Source organism: Thermobia domestica, chromosome 5 (assembly GCF_964235325.1).
Source record: "Thermobia domestica chromosome 5, izTheDome1.hap1.1, whole genome shotgun sequence".
NCBI lineage: Eukaryota > Metazoa > Arthropoda > Insecta > Zygentoma > Lepismatidae > Thermobia > Thermobia domestica.
The window spans coordinates 58,519,731-58,535,787 of NC_137458.1; the positions used below are offsets into that span (position 1 = coordinate 58,519,731).

General features: G+C 35.4%; 1 protein-coding gene across 2 annotated transcripts in view; it reads right to left on the reverse strand.

Moving 5' to 3' along the window:
• LOC145685924 (delta(14)-sterol reductase TM7SF2-like) overlaps positions 1 to 16,057 on the reverse strand; it is a 58,006-nt gene that overhangs the window by 13,976 nt on the left and 27,973 nt on the right. For both annotated transcript variants that reach the window (XM_081758693.1, XM_081758694.1), the window contains exons 3-9: positions 14,270 to 14,498; positions 11,816 to 11,979; positions 9,703 to 9,870; positions 6,398 to 6,581; positions 3,821 to 4,116; positions 2,112 to 2,353; positions 1,492 to 1,619 (exon numbers count right to left, since the gene is read on the reverse strand). In XM_081758693.1, the coding sequence (XP_081614819.1) occupies positions 1,492 to 1,619; positions 2,112 to 2,353; positions 3,821 to 4,116; positions 6,398 to 6,581; positions 9,703 to 9,870; positions 11,816 to 11,979; positions 14,270 to 14,498 (1,411 nt within the window). The remainder of the gene's footprint in view (positions 1 to 1,491; positions 1,620 to 2,111; positions 2,354 to 3,820; positions 4,117 to 6,397; positions 6,582 to 9,702; positions 9,871 to 11,815; positions 11,980 to 14,269; positions 14,499 to 16,057) is intronic.

Sequence of the window (16,057 nt, forward strand, 5' to 3'; positions counted from 1 at the left end):
AGAAGACTGCAATGATGATAGCCCTGTTTCAGTTAAACTTTCAGGTGCCGAAACTAAAAGGCGCGACCTGAGCAAAAAAGAAAAGAAGGCGAAGTGGGGGTGGGGAACAGAAGTGTATAAACGCATATTTGAACATCCATAATTAATAAACTATGTAAGATTAGGGATACCGTTAATCACAAGTTTATCCATTAATTAGTCCTACATGTGAATGTTAATTAGCTTGTGGAAAGAATTTCCCCCACCCCCGGTTTTGAACCCTAATTTTCATAACTTGTACACTAGTTTCTAAAAATTTGCAAACATAAAATCTAATTATGTGTTAACCATACCTACTGGTACAAGTAGATAAAACTACAAGTATAGATAATATTTCTTTTTATGCCTCTGTTAAGATACTAGAACAATGTGAACATACACAAATAACGACTTAAGCCTAAAGAAAGAATGCCCGAACAGTAAATTCGAAATATTGGAAGAATAAATAATACAATTTGAATGAACATTATTCAGGTTAGTAGATAATTAATAATACTAAAATTATTATTATCTATTCTGCAGTTATACATAAAATTATATAAAATAATATGTAACTCAGCTTTTACGAATGAATTAAGATAGACATACCAAATAATAAAAGTGATTTTTTTTCTGCGTGCAAGTTACTTAAAAATATAATCTCCATCAGTATCCTTACTGACTTAATAACGAGGTAGTCAGTCTCATCCAGAGCGATAGATTTTTCTTACGTCGGATTTATTTAGTCCCACTATTATACCCTTTAGGCTAACAGGAGAACCACGAAAAATCCACAGATATGGTGTTGTCCATCACAAAGTCACATGGACTAGAATCAGACCAGGAACCCGCTGCATCAGAGGTGAACGCTCTACCACTGCCCCATCGTGTCTTCCGTATGCTACTGGAGAATCAAGCACTCTTCCGAAGAACAATTTCTGGAACTCTGGAAAATAGTTTAATCTTGCTGGGTTTTGATTTGATTTGATTTGATTTCAGTTTAGCGTCCCTTTTACAGGAAGGCTATATGAAATGTGGACCTAGTGATTAATGTGGAATTCGAACATGAACTTCCGCCGGGAATCGAACCCGGCAAGTTAAAAAGTATAGCGGATATATTTTCATCTATATCTATCACATGAAGACTTCAGCAAAACTTGCTACGCTTTTGCACTTCCCGTAGTACGATAAAAGAGCAATGAAAGGAATGGTTGACAATTTGTCTCTCGTACAGCACTTTTCCAAAATAAGAGCTCTCTTCTTATACTTCTGCTTCACTCCTTTAACCCTTTTCTCAATTATATTAACTCTACGTCTTCTCGATTGACATCCTCTCCAACGGAAATAAAGAGGATAAAAGGCCCGTACTTGAACTACAACTCCGTCATCGATTACTAATTATATTTTCTTTTCTAAAATTTCTTATGGAGAAAGTAAGTAATGAATTATGATTAATGAACTGTGAATACTCACGGGCAAGAGCAGGACTCAATGGATTTTTCCGGAATTCACTCTTCTGTGCATTACTGGCTCTGAAAATGACGTAACCAATGGTGTTGAGTAAAGCTAATGGTGCCAAAAAGTATACCGGTTGATCAACCCTGAAAAAGCAATAAAGCCGTTCTCAGTATTTGCATAAAATACAAAATTTACAATATTTAAACCTTTATTTTGAACCACATTCTACTTATGTCCACGCTGTCAGGTTGAAGGAACGTTTTGAGCAATATAGAAGCCCAAATAATTGGCAAAAATGTCTAAATGATTTTATTTACAATTCACTCACATGTGAAAAATAATTAAATACTCGAAGTTTCATTTTACACTTCCAGCTTTGACTAAAAGCTATCAACTCATCCCATAAATAATGTTTTTTCGACAACTACAGTGAAATAAATATTTTTTTCACTGCAGAACATACTGTACAACACTTGGCGAATTACAAATTGATTTCCTATGATGAAATGAAAATGAACGACAATTAAGAAAAAAGGCCATATTAATTGTAGATAAATGGGTATCGTGAACCACTTCGAAGTGTTGTACCCTAAAGAAAGAAAGAAAGAAAAAAAAAGTTTTAAATTTCAACTTACCTATGGTAGAAAAGGTATCTTGTTATAAGAGTTGGGAAAAATGGATAAAGACTATATCCAACAGCCAACATGTATCCAACTCCTTCGTACAATACTTCAAAAGAAGTAAGGAAACTTTCTTCAAACCAAAGAAAATCCAGTCCATAAAAGATTTGGAAAGCCGCCGTCACAAGTAAAGTAGGGCTGAAACTGCTAGGATAATCTTCAAAATGTTTCAGAACCAGAGCAATGTTGACCACGATCTGAAAGAAAAATGATTTTCTATGAAAGCCTTTGTGCGTATGTGTGTAAAACATACAACTAACTTCACACGTTTACAACCATTCCAGTTCTTTGTTTTATCAACCGCAAATTGAGGACTGCAATAAAATATACTTTCCCCAAACGGGTTTACAATTTAACAACGTGATATTCCCGTTTGAGAAACGAAAGAAACATAGCATCATTCTAAGGCCCGAATTATTATTCATCCCACAGAAACAGTGCGAACAAACAAAGCAACGTAAGCTATATTCATGCACGATTAAGGTTTGTTTATTGATTATGAAAACTGATGTGAGACATTCTCTTCCACGAAAGCCAGCACTCGCCAACGATCATATTCTGACGGTTATTTTCAGCCTAAAACAATTATTAAAAATAATTTTCAGTGGGCATAACAATTTTCTTAAATGAATAACAATATGCATCAAAAATCAACGAATTTGTAGACATTTTCTGTTGCTGAATTCATTATAAACATAAATAATTACTTTCCGTTGAGAAAAATAGAATTCAATACTATTCCTACAAATTGTTATGGCTGAACATCAAAGAACAAGTAATGTTGGAAAGGCAGAAAATATCCCTTAGCAGTTTGTATATAAAAGTTTATCAACCATTTTATACATATTAAAAGATACTCAAAAGTAATGGTGTTCATTGTTAGTCAAGCAAACGATGCAAGCTATAGGCCTTTATTTATATTTCTCCTCTATTTTTGAGGAGTTAGTTGATTACTGTAAATTCAGACGGAAGATTTGGGAGAATGCAGTTACATAATTGATAAAACTTGTTTTTACTTACATTTCTTTGTTATTGGCCACATACTCTTAAAATGAACAAATTCTAACTATTTGCCTTTCAATATCCTCGTTTAATTTATGCATCATAATTATTTTTGGTTTATTTATATGGTTAGAAAGCTTTCAGAAACTACCATATCTAAATAGGCTCTCGACCTTCATACAGCTAGAGTTAATAGATCGAGGCTCAGCTCTTATAATAAATTTGGAACACCACAGTAACTGCAATTTACCTACCATGAACAAACCATTTGTAAACTATTGATTTAAATCCATGTGTTCACATTATCGAAATACCATGAAACAAAAATTCCACTTATAGGTATAACATACTATTTGTTTAATAAGTATAGCAAATCCACGCATAGCTTCATCCACCTCATATTTTATCTCTCTAAGCTGAATTCTGAGCGTTTTAACTCTAGTACAGTAAATCTTCTGAGAAATCACCAGACTCCCACCGTAATTCGATTCAATTATGGAAAGTTCTGAGATAACTTCTCTTAAAACAGTGTATATAATTCTTGCGGGGCTCCTCGGTATGTTTAATATTAAAATTTATAATCTACACAAACGTACATCATTATACAAGTAAGGTAAAGGTTTAATTTTACCTTCCAATTACTAAGCACATGACCAACTCACCATTCCTATAACGCCAAGTCTGCTTAAGATAATTTTGATATCAATGGGTCCAACGCGAGGATTAATCTCTCTGCCCATGAAGAAGTCGTAAATAATATTTCCAGATATTCCATTTGGATTGAGATCAGCCACAGGTGCTCGACGACCACGCAGATACACAAGGATGGACAGAACAACTCCAAAAATAATCCCTGTTACTAGAAGCTGTATGTATTTATCTCTTACGTAATAGATAGGTAAATTATAATACTTGGCACCAAATATTGCAGCAAGTATCACAAGTAAACTTAAAAATCCTGCAAAGAAAGGAATTCCAATGAATAGCTATATCACCACCGCACTACAGATAATATTAACTTTACTTAATGTGATAACTCATACGTATGAATCAAATAACTGCTAGACATTTTGACAATCTCTTTCAATTTGTATATTAGGAAGCTCCGGGTCCAGTCTACTATGATTGCCAGTTCCATATCGTTAACTAAATATCAATAAATAACTTATATTTGACATTCAGGCGCCAATACATCGTAACTTCTTTCAGAACCAATTTTATATGATCAAAAACATTTTTAGTACTTATATATTAAGTATTGTTATTGTTACTTTTAGTACTGTTACTACTTTTTAGTTTCTTTTGGTGATAACTTGTAGTATTATGGTTAAATATATCTTATTTCTTAGATTTACTGATTAAGAAAGGTATTATATTTCGCCGATTAGAAAATGCTTTATAAAAAACCCAGGATACTGCATTAAACCATATTTAAAACTGTGATTAAAAAAAATACCAGATGTATATGTTAAATACAATACTATTATGTGATTACACGCCTCATACCACTTACATAACTAAACAATAAAGCTCAGTTTCCCCGCAGTATTTAGAGTAATTTATTTATTATTAATAAACAAACTTCAAATTGCACATGAAGCCCAATTTATACTATAATACTTCAATTAACAACCAACAATGGCAAAGGAAGTCTATGCCTGAGCCTTAAAAGGTGTGATCTCAGAATTCGCCTAGATCAAGGTGTCTACTAAATGTTTAATTCAAGGTTTTTCCAGAACAATTTATATTTTCCAAGTCTATATCTTTTTAAAAGAAATGCTGTTATTCTTAACAACGACGACCATAAAGCCAGTTGATAAAAATGTGCCGTAACTAACACAGGAAGTTCTCACCTTTAACTGCTGTGTTATTCATATTCCTTGGTAGTAGTAACTTATTTATATTTTGTTTTTACTACATGAAAAGGTTCTAAAAATATTAATTTAAATTCTAAGATAATTATATGACTGCATGTTACTGGCTATTGTTCTTGAATGGGAGTGTCCAGTTAATACTTATACAATGAATCATTATTATTGATTTACTGAAAGTAGAACACACATACAAAGTTTAAGAAACTAGAAAGAAGGAATGACCAACAAAACATAAAATAGAGAAGTTAATGAATTACAGATTACGGATTCACACTTAACAACCAGTTAGGCCTGGTTCGAAGGTAATATTCAGAAATCATTCAACTGAAAGAAGCAATAATTTTGTACCTTGCCCTCGTATAATAACATTATAAGCAATCAAAAATTATTTAAGATTGTGGTTTTTCAGTCCATTTTCTGTTTCTTATTGACTTAACATTAATTTACTTCGAGCAATTTCTTTAAAGTTTACTAAAAGTAATTACATAAAATGGTAACTTTGAGAAAAATCCATGTTTCTAGTAAATTTCAGACTTTTCTAGCTACAAAAGTACATTCCAGCCTAATTCCAGGTTTCCAAAGTTTTTTCAGGTTAGTACATACCCTCCTCGTGGTACTGAAGAAAAACATTGAAACATCTGGCCCGCCACAAGGTTTGAATCAAAAATCCACAGATTGCGAAGCGAAAACGCAAACCGCTAACCTTCGCCCGACTGATTTCCTTATATTTGAAAACTGACACATATCATTATGCAAGCCTGCTGAATCCACGATAAGATATGGCGGGAGCTCAAGGGACAAATTTTCACAAATTTATAGAATGTTTCGTTTCTAATCCTTTCTTAACTGTTAAACGCTCAGAATAAGGTTGCTTATCACAGTAACGGTCCAACAACAGGAAGCTTACAGCATACTTATTAACACTATAGGAATGCCTTATATTGGGAAAATATTACTTACCATGTGCACGTCAATATCCCTATAATGAAGTTATAATTACTCAACTACCTTATACATGGTGCCAATAACCCAATTTTTTGTATGGGGTGCAGTGAGTGGAAATCCCTGGTTCGATCCATGTGAATTCGTGACGAATAGCAATCGTCTCCACAGATTTTCCCGGGTTTCTCTCGTTACCTCAACATTCTCATTCTATCAACTTCTCAGTAATTTACTTTCATAGTTTCTAAATTTCGTTTACCTCTTGAACCACACGAACAGAGCATTCGATCTATTCTACTGACCTAGTGATTCCATTCGTGCAGAACACTCAAGACTTCTTTAGCCTAGTGTAAGCTCAAAAATTGACGTGTCATTCTATCTTCTGAAACCACGTTTTAGCTTTATTCAAAGAATTGCACTTACCATTGCAACGATACCTTGTACGCCCAGACTTCGTCAGCTGACCTTCCACAACTCTCCCGACAGGAACCACTGATAGCAGGGTAAGAATCAACACAAACCCCATGTACATCCCGGCAGCCGTTCCATCAAAATATGTTCTCCAGTTTCGTGATACTTTTGGTAGTTTTGATATTGTACAAATTTCCTGTAAATATACAATTTTTCTGTTGAATTTTCAGTAATGGAGAAAGAATACTGTTTAATCAGACAAAAACTACAAAACCCATGTTTATGAAAATGTAACTGCATATTTTGAGTTTCTTAATGCCGATGGTTGATTTCCTACCATCAATTTGCCACAATTTGAATAAATATAAATCAGAAAATCCTTCGTAAATCTTATATACTCTACGATGTAAAATGTTCAATAATTAAGGTAGTGAATTAAACTCTCAAGTACAAATAAATTTGGGTCTAACGCTAACTGTAGGAAAAGAAAAAAAAAAAACTAAGGTCACAGGGCAGGTAACATACAAGTTGAAGTTGTAACATCAGGAGAAAGGTCCTGTTCTAAGCGCTCGCGATCACTTCTCTCAACTGAGCTCGCACTCACTTGGGCTCGCGCTCATCTCTTTTGACTGGGCTCGCACTCACTCGCGCTCGCGCTCAACTGTCTCAACTGGGCTCGCGCTCACTAGCACTCGCGATCACTTCTCTCAACTGAGCTCGCACTCACTCGGGCTCGCGCTCATCTCTTTTGACTAGACTCGCACTCGCTCGCACTCGCACTCACTTCTCTCGATTGGGTTCGCGCTCACTAATCTCAAGTGGGCTAGCGCTCACTCGGACTCGCGCTCAATTATTGAGCCCGAGCCCGGTTGAGCGCGAGTGCCGAGCTCATGAGCGCCGGGCTCGCGAGTTTGGACACCTATGGTAAGCATTGCCAAATCATAAGGAACATATTGCATGATACCAACTTTCGCTTTAGGAGTTTTACAATAGTAACTAACGTTATAAAAGAGCACGGCATTTGGATTGGACCTTTGTTCAGAGCTGATGCGAAATACCAATGAAAATAGGACCAAAAGCATGTTAGGTAATGAGTAACTTAGGAGTGAAAGGCTTTCGATATCACGGAAAAATGAAATTTAGAACTTAATATTGACAATGCTACCTGTCTTAGGCTCCCAACCTGCTTTGTTTTAAAAATGCATGTTTCAGAAACGTGAAATGGTGACACAAAGGATTTCCTCGTAAAGCAGATGAGAATGATCCAATACCCGCAATGCTTGGTTTTGCATACCATCCACACGGAAGAGAAGTGCATCGCTGTGAATAGGAATTGGGCCAATAACCCACAACATGACATGACATGGCAGAGAGCAACATTTAATTTGGTTTACCTGCCACTGTCCTGCTTACAACAAATTTTATAAATGACCATCATTGGGCGCAGTGCAAGAGTTAACATCGACTAGTGAACACTCAAACCAGTTATGCTGAACACTATGACATGTGTCTTGTAAATGTGGCTCCACATCATGTATGTCAGGAACTGGAAATATCGTTTGCTGGTGATCAGTGGTCCTGTATATGCTTATTTACACCCATACTTAGCATCTCTTTTAACATTGAGGCTATACGATACTTGGACATGCAAGTTAATGGAATTCGAACTAAATGAACTCCCCACCAACCATTGTGTCGAAGGAGTGTACGTCTGGTCTGCCAAATTTGACAATTGGAATTAGGGACATTGCAATTTTGTTATCTGGAGGGAAATGTAACTTGGTACATTTTTATGCTTGGTACACTTCCCAGCTTAGGCCTTTAGTCGTAACTTTCTATTGCAACTGCCCCAAAATACCACAAAGAATCGCAGTATTTGACCTGAGGGGGGTAAACTGTTTGTACATAATTTTCTTGACCTCAAAGATGTGACAATTAATATTTCATTGTACTTCTCTGTTTCCACAGCTTCTTTGGTCTGGACGTTGGCTATGAGCAACACGAAACATTTGGAGCCCATTTATTAATTTTCCCGAGTAACATGCAAGCTTTCACGTTTAATCGTTGTTAGTATTTTGTGCCCATAACAAAATCCCGGTCTACTACGAAGCCGTGTGATGACGATAAAGAGTATCAAACTGATTTCTATACTCATAGTTACTAAAATTTCACCAGACTGATAATATTTCAGGCGAACATTTCCTAGTTGTACATCACCAAGATGCACACTGCGACTAAATAGTATTGCTTTTTAATTTAGTATTGTTTTTTAATTTCCTTTCTGAACCCTTTAGTACAGACGTAGGGTATTATGAACCCTTACATTATGAGACATAGTTCAGCAGACTGATTAAGTTTAATAAACCACTTGGTACCTTCAGTATCTTGTCTTTACCTCTTTTTCTAAGAAACTAACCTAAAAGAACTGTCACACTCGTCACTTTTGAAAATTATCATACAATTAACACATGGATTTTGCTAGGCCCCCGCTCCATGACGTGCTTTTGTACGCATTGTTAGAGAAAAGTATGTCTTTCTTATAAGGTTTGAGTGTGATGGTTGTTCCATTGGTCAGAATATAGATTTAAAAAAAAAAAAAAAAAAAAAAAAAAAAAAAAAAAAAAAAAAAGAAAGAAAGAAAGAAAGAAAAAGTGTTATAAACAGTGACAGGATATCTTATTTTGTTCAGTGATTGAAAATTCGTAGAACTTATTTGAAAACTAAATTTGAATGTTTCATATCCTATGCAAGTGAATGTTTCATTTAGGCTATAAAACACAATAAATATAATTCCGTAAAAAATCAAATGACATAACATTTTCCTTGGAATATCTGTAATACACTGCGCCACTACCATTGTTATAAATCAATGCACCAGTAGTGAAAAGTTTATCAACTTTCTAAAAGCAGATATTTAATAGCCTCAAACTACTGAAGAACTATTTTCCTCAAAGGAGAGAAAAACTACACCAGTGTAGTCGAAAAGTACGCCAATACAAACGTATCCTTTCATTTTTTATGAGTATACTCAATAAACTGGTGTCTGCCCACCCAATATTCTATTTCTGAGGTCATCGTCCTTACTACTTACATACCTGCTGGGTATAATAGAAATATCGGGACAATCAATTAATATTTCCAACTTTAAAATTCAAAATATTCAATACCAAGAAGGCAAGCTATAAGGTACTTAACAATAAGGTAACATATTACAAAAAATAATAAATGTTCTTGGTGTTTACATAACCAATTATTAGGCCAAGGCATCATGCAACTTACCTGAGCACAACTCAATGTCCTTTAAGTATGCAACGTACCTTTGTACAGAATAAGTGCAAAGCAAGTACTAACAATGGAGTGAGAAGTGTTAGTAGTAAAGCTCCTGGCCAACTACCGAACTCCTTTTCAGGTTGTTTCTCGTAACTTCCATAGCTAAGTTCTTTTTCCTTCAATTTCACTTTCAGATCATCGTCGATAATCTTGCCCTAAGAAGAAAAATATCAATAAATACAAAAAATCAAAATCACATATAATCATTTATAATTAAACTATGAATAGTCTTAGCTTGTATCACGAAATAGTTTTACGGAACTTTCAGTTGTCGGCGCACTGAAATTGTTTGAAGTGCAGTTACTTCAGTGTTAAGAGTATTTAAATTTGAGTTCTTCATCGTGTATTCCATAGCAGCTTTCAACAATTAATATCGAGGATTCCACGATTAACAAATTTTCAGGTCTATATACGTAAAAAACCAACTGTACTTATCCCGATCAAGAGGTCCCTAATCTATTATGCATGTACACTCATGTCCAAAATGATTATCGCATATCTATAACTGTCTTCATGTAAGAATATAATTTGATAATGATTTTGCAGGGTACTTTTAATACTGATACTTGTGTATAATCGGGAAATGTATATTTGTGATAAATTTCATAGGAAAAGAATTATAAATACGAAAATTAGAATGAGTAAAACAAAATGTTGCTAAATGGACAAGAAAGTTTTATTTTCATTTTATTGTTCTTATCTACTGCTCTTTTGACATGAAATTTGCCACATACATGTCTTTGCCGATTATACACATACTAACATTATAAGAAATACTAGGCGAATTGGTTATCAAACTATATTCCTACAACAACTTATTTATAGACATGCGGCAATAATTTTGGACATGAGTGTACGTGTATGTATTATGTGTATGCAGAGAAGTTTTGTAAAACGAACTAATTCATTTTATAAAATATTCCGTACCAAACAGCTGGGTAAGGCACAAATCGATATGGGTTCTTAGAAGAAATCAACCTCAACTCGTAACTTTCTATATATTAGTATAAATTAAGACATTTTTACATTACAATTTTGTTCCCTTTACTTAATCCGCTAAATCATCTAGGAACTTCTTTAGGTTTACAGCTTCTCACAGTAAATGAGAGTGTAAGAAGCTGAAGCCCCGAAGAAGCTTGCAGAAGTTTCAGTGGATAAGATAGCTAGTTAAAATTGGCCCAAATGGGAAAGGAATGCGGAACTCTTAAATCAAAACAGATTCCATTTACAAGGTGTGTACATAAAGTAATGAGGCTGGCAACACTGCGCACGAATCGGCAACGCTGCTGACGTGAGACTTGGAAAGGAGGTGATGAACATGCAATACATCATCACTGTAAGTGAGAATTGCTACGTCACGTTGGTTGTCCGTAGCGATTGTTTTAGTGAAGTAGGTTTTGCTTGTGCGTTCTGACAATGACACAAATATCAAGCAATAGTATGCAATCAGGTTTTCTTCAGAAATGAATACAGTGTAACGGCCACTTCTGCAAAACCTTGCCAGGCCTACGGAAACTATTTTGTCGAAGGTCCAGGTGCTTCGTTGGTTTAAGGCAATTGCAGAAGAAAGAGTCAATTGGGGATGAACTTCGCAGCGGAAGGCCTTCGGTTGCGACAACTAATGCAAATGTTGAAAGAGTTCGGGGCTTATGCGCTCCGATCATAGGGTAAGAGTTAGAATAACCGGGGCAGAGTTGAGTTTGAGTCACATCACCGTTCATCAGTTATTGACCAATCAATCGGGCAATTGCCCAGTGTAGGGCCACCAAATAGAGCATTGTCGATGGTGGCGACATGGTTTCTCTTAAGGTAAGTGCGGTTTGAAATGGTCACCATAGATCGGAAACAACCTCTGTACTATGCGCGGTTCTACGATACCCTTCCAGCCCAAATGTTGGATATATAGTTTTACTGCGTTTTGTAAAATTTATATTAATTTAGTAATTTTAAAAAGTACCCAAAGAAAATTAAACGTATGCACGTGAAATAAACACAAACAAAGCTTACTGTCTTGACATTCCTTTCACGTGAAAGGACAACTTACATAAGAAAAAATGCTGATTATGAAGTAAAAATTCTTTACTATATTCTAGTACTTACTGTAGACTGAGTATGCTGACTGGCAGTGATTACTCTCTGAGTCTGCTGCTCGACAGACACATACTTTTTGGCAATTCGTTCAGAGCTTCTCACTCCTCCTGTAGAGGTGCTTCTTCTTTCCCGCACCGTTTCTTTCTGGGACACCTCTTCAACCTGACGAGATCCTGGAAAGATGTAATTTAAGAAATTCATTAATTTATTGTGAACAATATACTAAATGCCACATTTACACTAGTGTTACTTATCAATTTTAAGAAAAAAATACAGCGCAGCATCTTTTAAATCGTAATTATAGCATGTTCTTACACATTCGATTTGAGAGCATTAGTAGCTTACACCTTCTGCGTTAAGATGAAAACATGGTTCGTACGTATGACTATAGTTTTCATGACATTTCTAGATCGACATGGAAAATTTCGCCTATTTCTGAACAAATGGGACAACATAGCACAATCATGAGAACAAACCATATGCAGTAAAGAAACCATAATAACAAAAAATCACTGCGTTACACTGACCTTAATGTTCAAGTTGATTAGTAATTTCTCTGATACGGTACGTGTTGAGTAAGGCAACAAAACCAACTGATGAGGCAAAGCAGTTGATGATTATAATATGTAGTTACATTCCAAATAAATCCAGTCCTTATACAAGATAAACTCTGTGAACATTTATTGTTTAGAACAGCCACACATTCTCTTACTCTTTGAAGTAGATGCTCTTTACTGAGATAACACAATCTAGCTGTTGTGCTTGGACAATTCATTATCCAGTATTTCGCATCGGTACGGCAAGGTGAAAATCCCGGATACGAGTCCCGGTCCATTATCCACTTTTCACGCTTTGTATATCATTGAATCTAAACCTACAGAGGATTTTGTGTGTAAAAATTCTGGTTGCTTCCTCCTTTCATTAATGTAATAATACAATCGCGAAAGGTGAATATGGGGATACTGGATAGTTCAAGCACAACAGCTAGGTTGTGGTACAAACCATGTGATCTCAGTAAAGAGCACTGCCTTTAAGATTGAGATTGTGTGACTGTTTTGGGAAGTGAACTGGGTAGCGTCATGGTTAACGCATCGGCACAGCACACCAAGATCCTACGTTCGTGTCTCGGTCCAGTTATCCACTTTTTCACTCTTTATATATCATTAATCAACATGTTTATTTGAACATTCTCAATAACCCTATGTTGCCATTGTTACGTGATGATCAATATGCAGTGAACACTCACCTGCTAAAATAACAACTGTCGTGTCATGTTGTTTTGGTTATGGTTTAAGGAACATTTCGGCACCCTGTGCTACCTGCTCTCGCCTGCAAAGTTCCACGACTTAAATCCAAGTGAAATTATGTAGAACTATTTGGAGCAGCCGATGAAATGAAGAAATAGGCATATCCCTATTTTGCAAGAAGTAAGGGTCTACTGATGAGCGAGTAGACTATCCTAGACGTACGTACGTACCTACAATGCCTCGTAAAGTTACTTTTATATAGAATGAAGGCAGTTATCCATATTAAAATCATGTTAGTTAGTGTAGTACGTAATTCTAACACAAGGGAGTTTTTCTCCGCTGTATTTATCATGCTTTTAAGTACAGTATTACGCTATTACCTTATTACTTCGGAGCTTTAAATATTGACAATCTTTTTATTTAACTGAACAACATTTCGTTTGCAAAGTAGTGGTGGGTGAAGTGTGGTAACTAATTTTCCCGAGATATGACCCTTGGTCAAAAATTTTTCTCCTAAATTTACAGAACACTGGTTCCATAGGATAGGATCAAAACTTTCATATCTAATATATATAATATACAATTGAAGGGTTTGGTGCAAGAAGGAGGCAGCTTCACTTTTTCCAGTATGTAGCAAATTAAATAAATAAATAAATAAAAAAGTATTAAAAATTCAGTTTTCACGCAAACTCGAAGTACAGGCAGCTCCATCTGCCGCATTTCTTTGGAACTAGCGGGTGGAGCTGCCTCATTTTTGTACCAAACAAAGCGCTTTTATGTGATAGGGTGTGCAACTCAATAGCGGCACAAAATGGAGCTGCCTCTTTCTTGCACCAAACCCTTCAATTCTAATATTAAGGCGATTTGAATTAAACTTTAATCTTGGAAATACATAGCCAAATTCGAAATAAAAATGCTACTTGATCGCTAATAGACCTGAAGTTCAATCTGTGGCCCTATCACTCTTATTCTTTCAATTTCGTACTAAGGAGGATGTAGTAACAAAAAGTTAAAGACTTTTCCATTTCAAAATAATAATATACCTTTTTTTTTTTTTTTTTCCTACATTGCTGTGTACCATCAGGTTAAGACTTAATGCCGTGTAACCATGTTGTGATGCAATTTTACAACATTATTTCCATAAGATATGTCATGATATGTTATTAAGCTCTGGTAATTTCGTTAATTAGGAGCTCCAATAATCGGCACTACATACCTGCTTCTTTTCTCTGAGATACTTCATTTTGTGGCAATCTTTGAAGCAAAATCTCTGGGGAAGACTTCTTTGGCTCCTCTTCAACTGCTGCTGTTCGTCTCTGTCTTCCTGGCGAACGTCTGCCTGGAGAACGTCGTCCAGGAGACTGCTTTCTGCTTGGAGACTTTCGTCTTCCAGGAGACCTTCCCGGTGATCGTCGACTCGGCGATTTTGAGAAAGCAGTCTCTTTCTGAAAATGTATCACATAAATATCTGAGATGTACAGCACTTGAATCATTAATCCGTTAATAAGTAATGCTAAGCTCTCCTACGACATTAAAATGTGTTAACTGCTGAGATTCGTTTTAAAGATCAGAACAACAAACACATACACATATGCATTGTACTAAATACCACAGGAAAAAGGTAACTGAAATTCACAATAGTATCTGACTGCTTAATAAAGGAGTTAGGTATCAGGATATTACGGACCATCGAATAATGAAATTCGAAGATTGGGACTGTGCAGGTCACATCTTCTACTTACAGGTCTGTCATCTTCTTTTTTCATTGTGTACTTACAATTAATACCTTTTATTTCTGAGAAAATACTAAAATATATTAGTTATAATGGTCACTCCTCGAATGTGCTAGTCAACTGTGTTCACTATTGCCAGGTATTGTATTTCAATGATGTAAAACATTATTGGGACAATCACCACACTTATTACACAATATTAGATACGAGTCTACTAATATTTCGCTAGTTCAACAAAATTTTTGACCTTGTCTACAGATGTTACAGAAGTGCAAATATTAGTTAAATTTATAAGTATACTTTTGTAACTGGAACAAATAGTGTTGATTACATTTTAAAATAATATCAACAAAATTGAAGTATTGCTAAGATATATGTTTAATATCGTGGAATTAATAGACACATCAGCGTCATGGCCATATGTCCCCATCATGTTTGGTGCCTGGTACCTGGAAACAGTGAATACTATTGACTAACACATTCGAGGAGTACCATTGGTTTTGCGTGTTCTCACAAATAAAGCTATAAACTGTGGATACACAATGAAAAAACGGCATTAAGAAAAGATTTCGAATATTTAAATTAGGTTATACCTTGGGAATGGTGATAGGAAAAAGAAATCGAGAAGTGTGGTCGAAAAACTTGATAACCCTCATTGTACTCATTATTTACTTGATACACTTTCCTCTAAATTGTTTAAGCATTGTACATTTTTTTTCTTCTTCTTTTTTAAATATGGATAGAAAGAAAAACTGAAGTAGATGGTTTTAAGATTTGATTTTACACATTAATTTATAGTTTCAAATGTCTTATCCATCAATTTGATTCTTGTGGGTTGACTTTTACAATCACACTCTTCAATGTATTTTATATTAGTACAATTTACGACTCTTCGATATATTGGGTTCCACTGATAAGAAACTCAGCATTTCCAGTTAGAGTGAGAAGTACAATAGCTTTTAATGTCAGATTTGGAAAACTTACGATGTCGGTATTATTGATATAAGAAACTTACTCGTGTCCGCTTTAAAAAATGTTAAGAGTTCCTGCGATCTAAATAAAAGGAATTTCCTAAACTTGGCTCATCGACTATACGAGGTGGGACCCAAAAGACACTGGATTGAAAACGCGCGACCGTTCCTAGGCGCAGTAAAGTTCTCCCGCTAGATGTAGTAGAAATCTTTCCAAACCAAAAGTGCTAGATGCATGCGTAGGAGGTTAACGTTTGGTCGTAGTGCTGTTTTTCTCAACTGTTCTCGCTTACCGCCTGC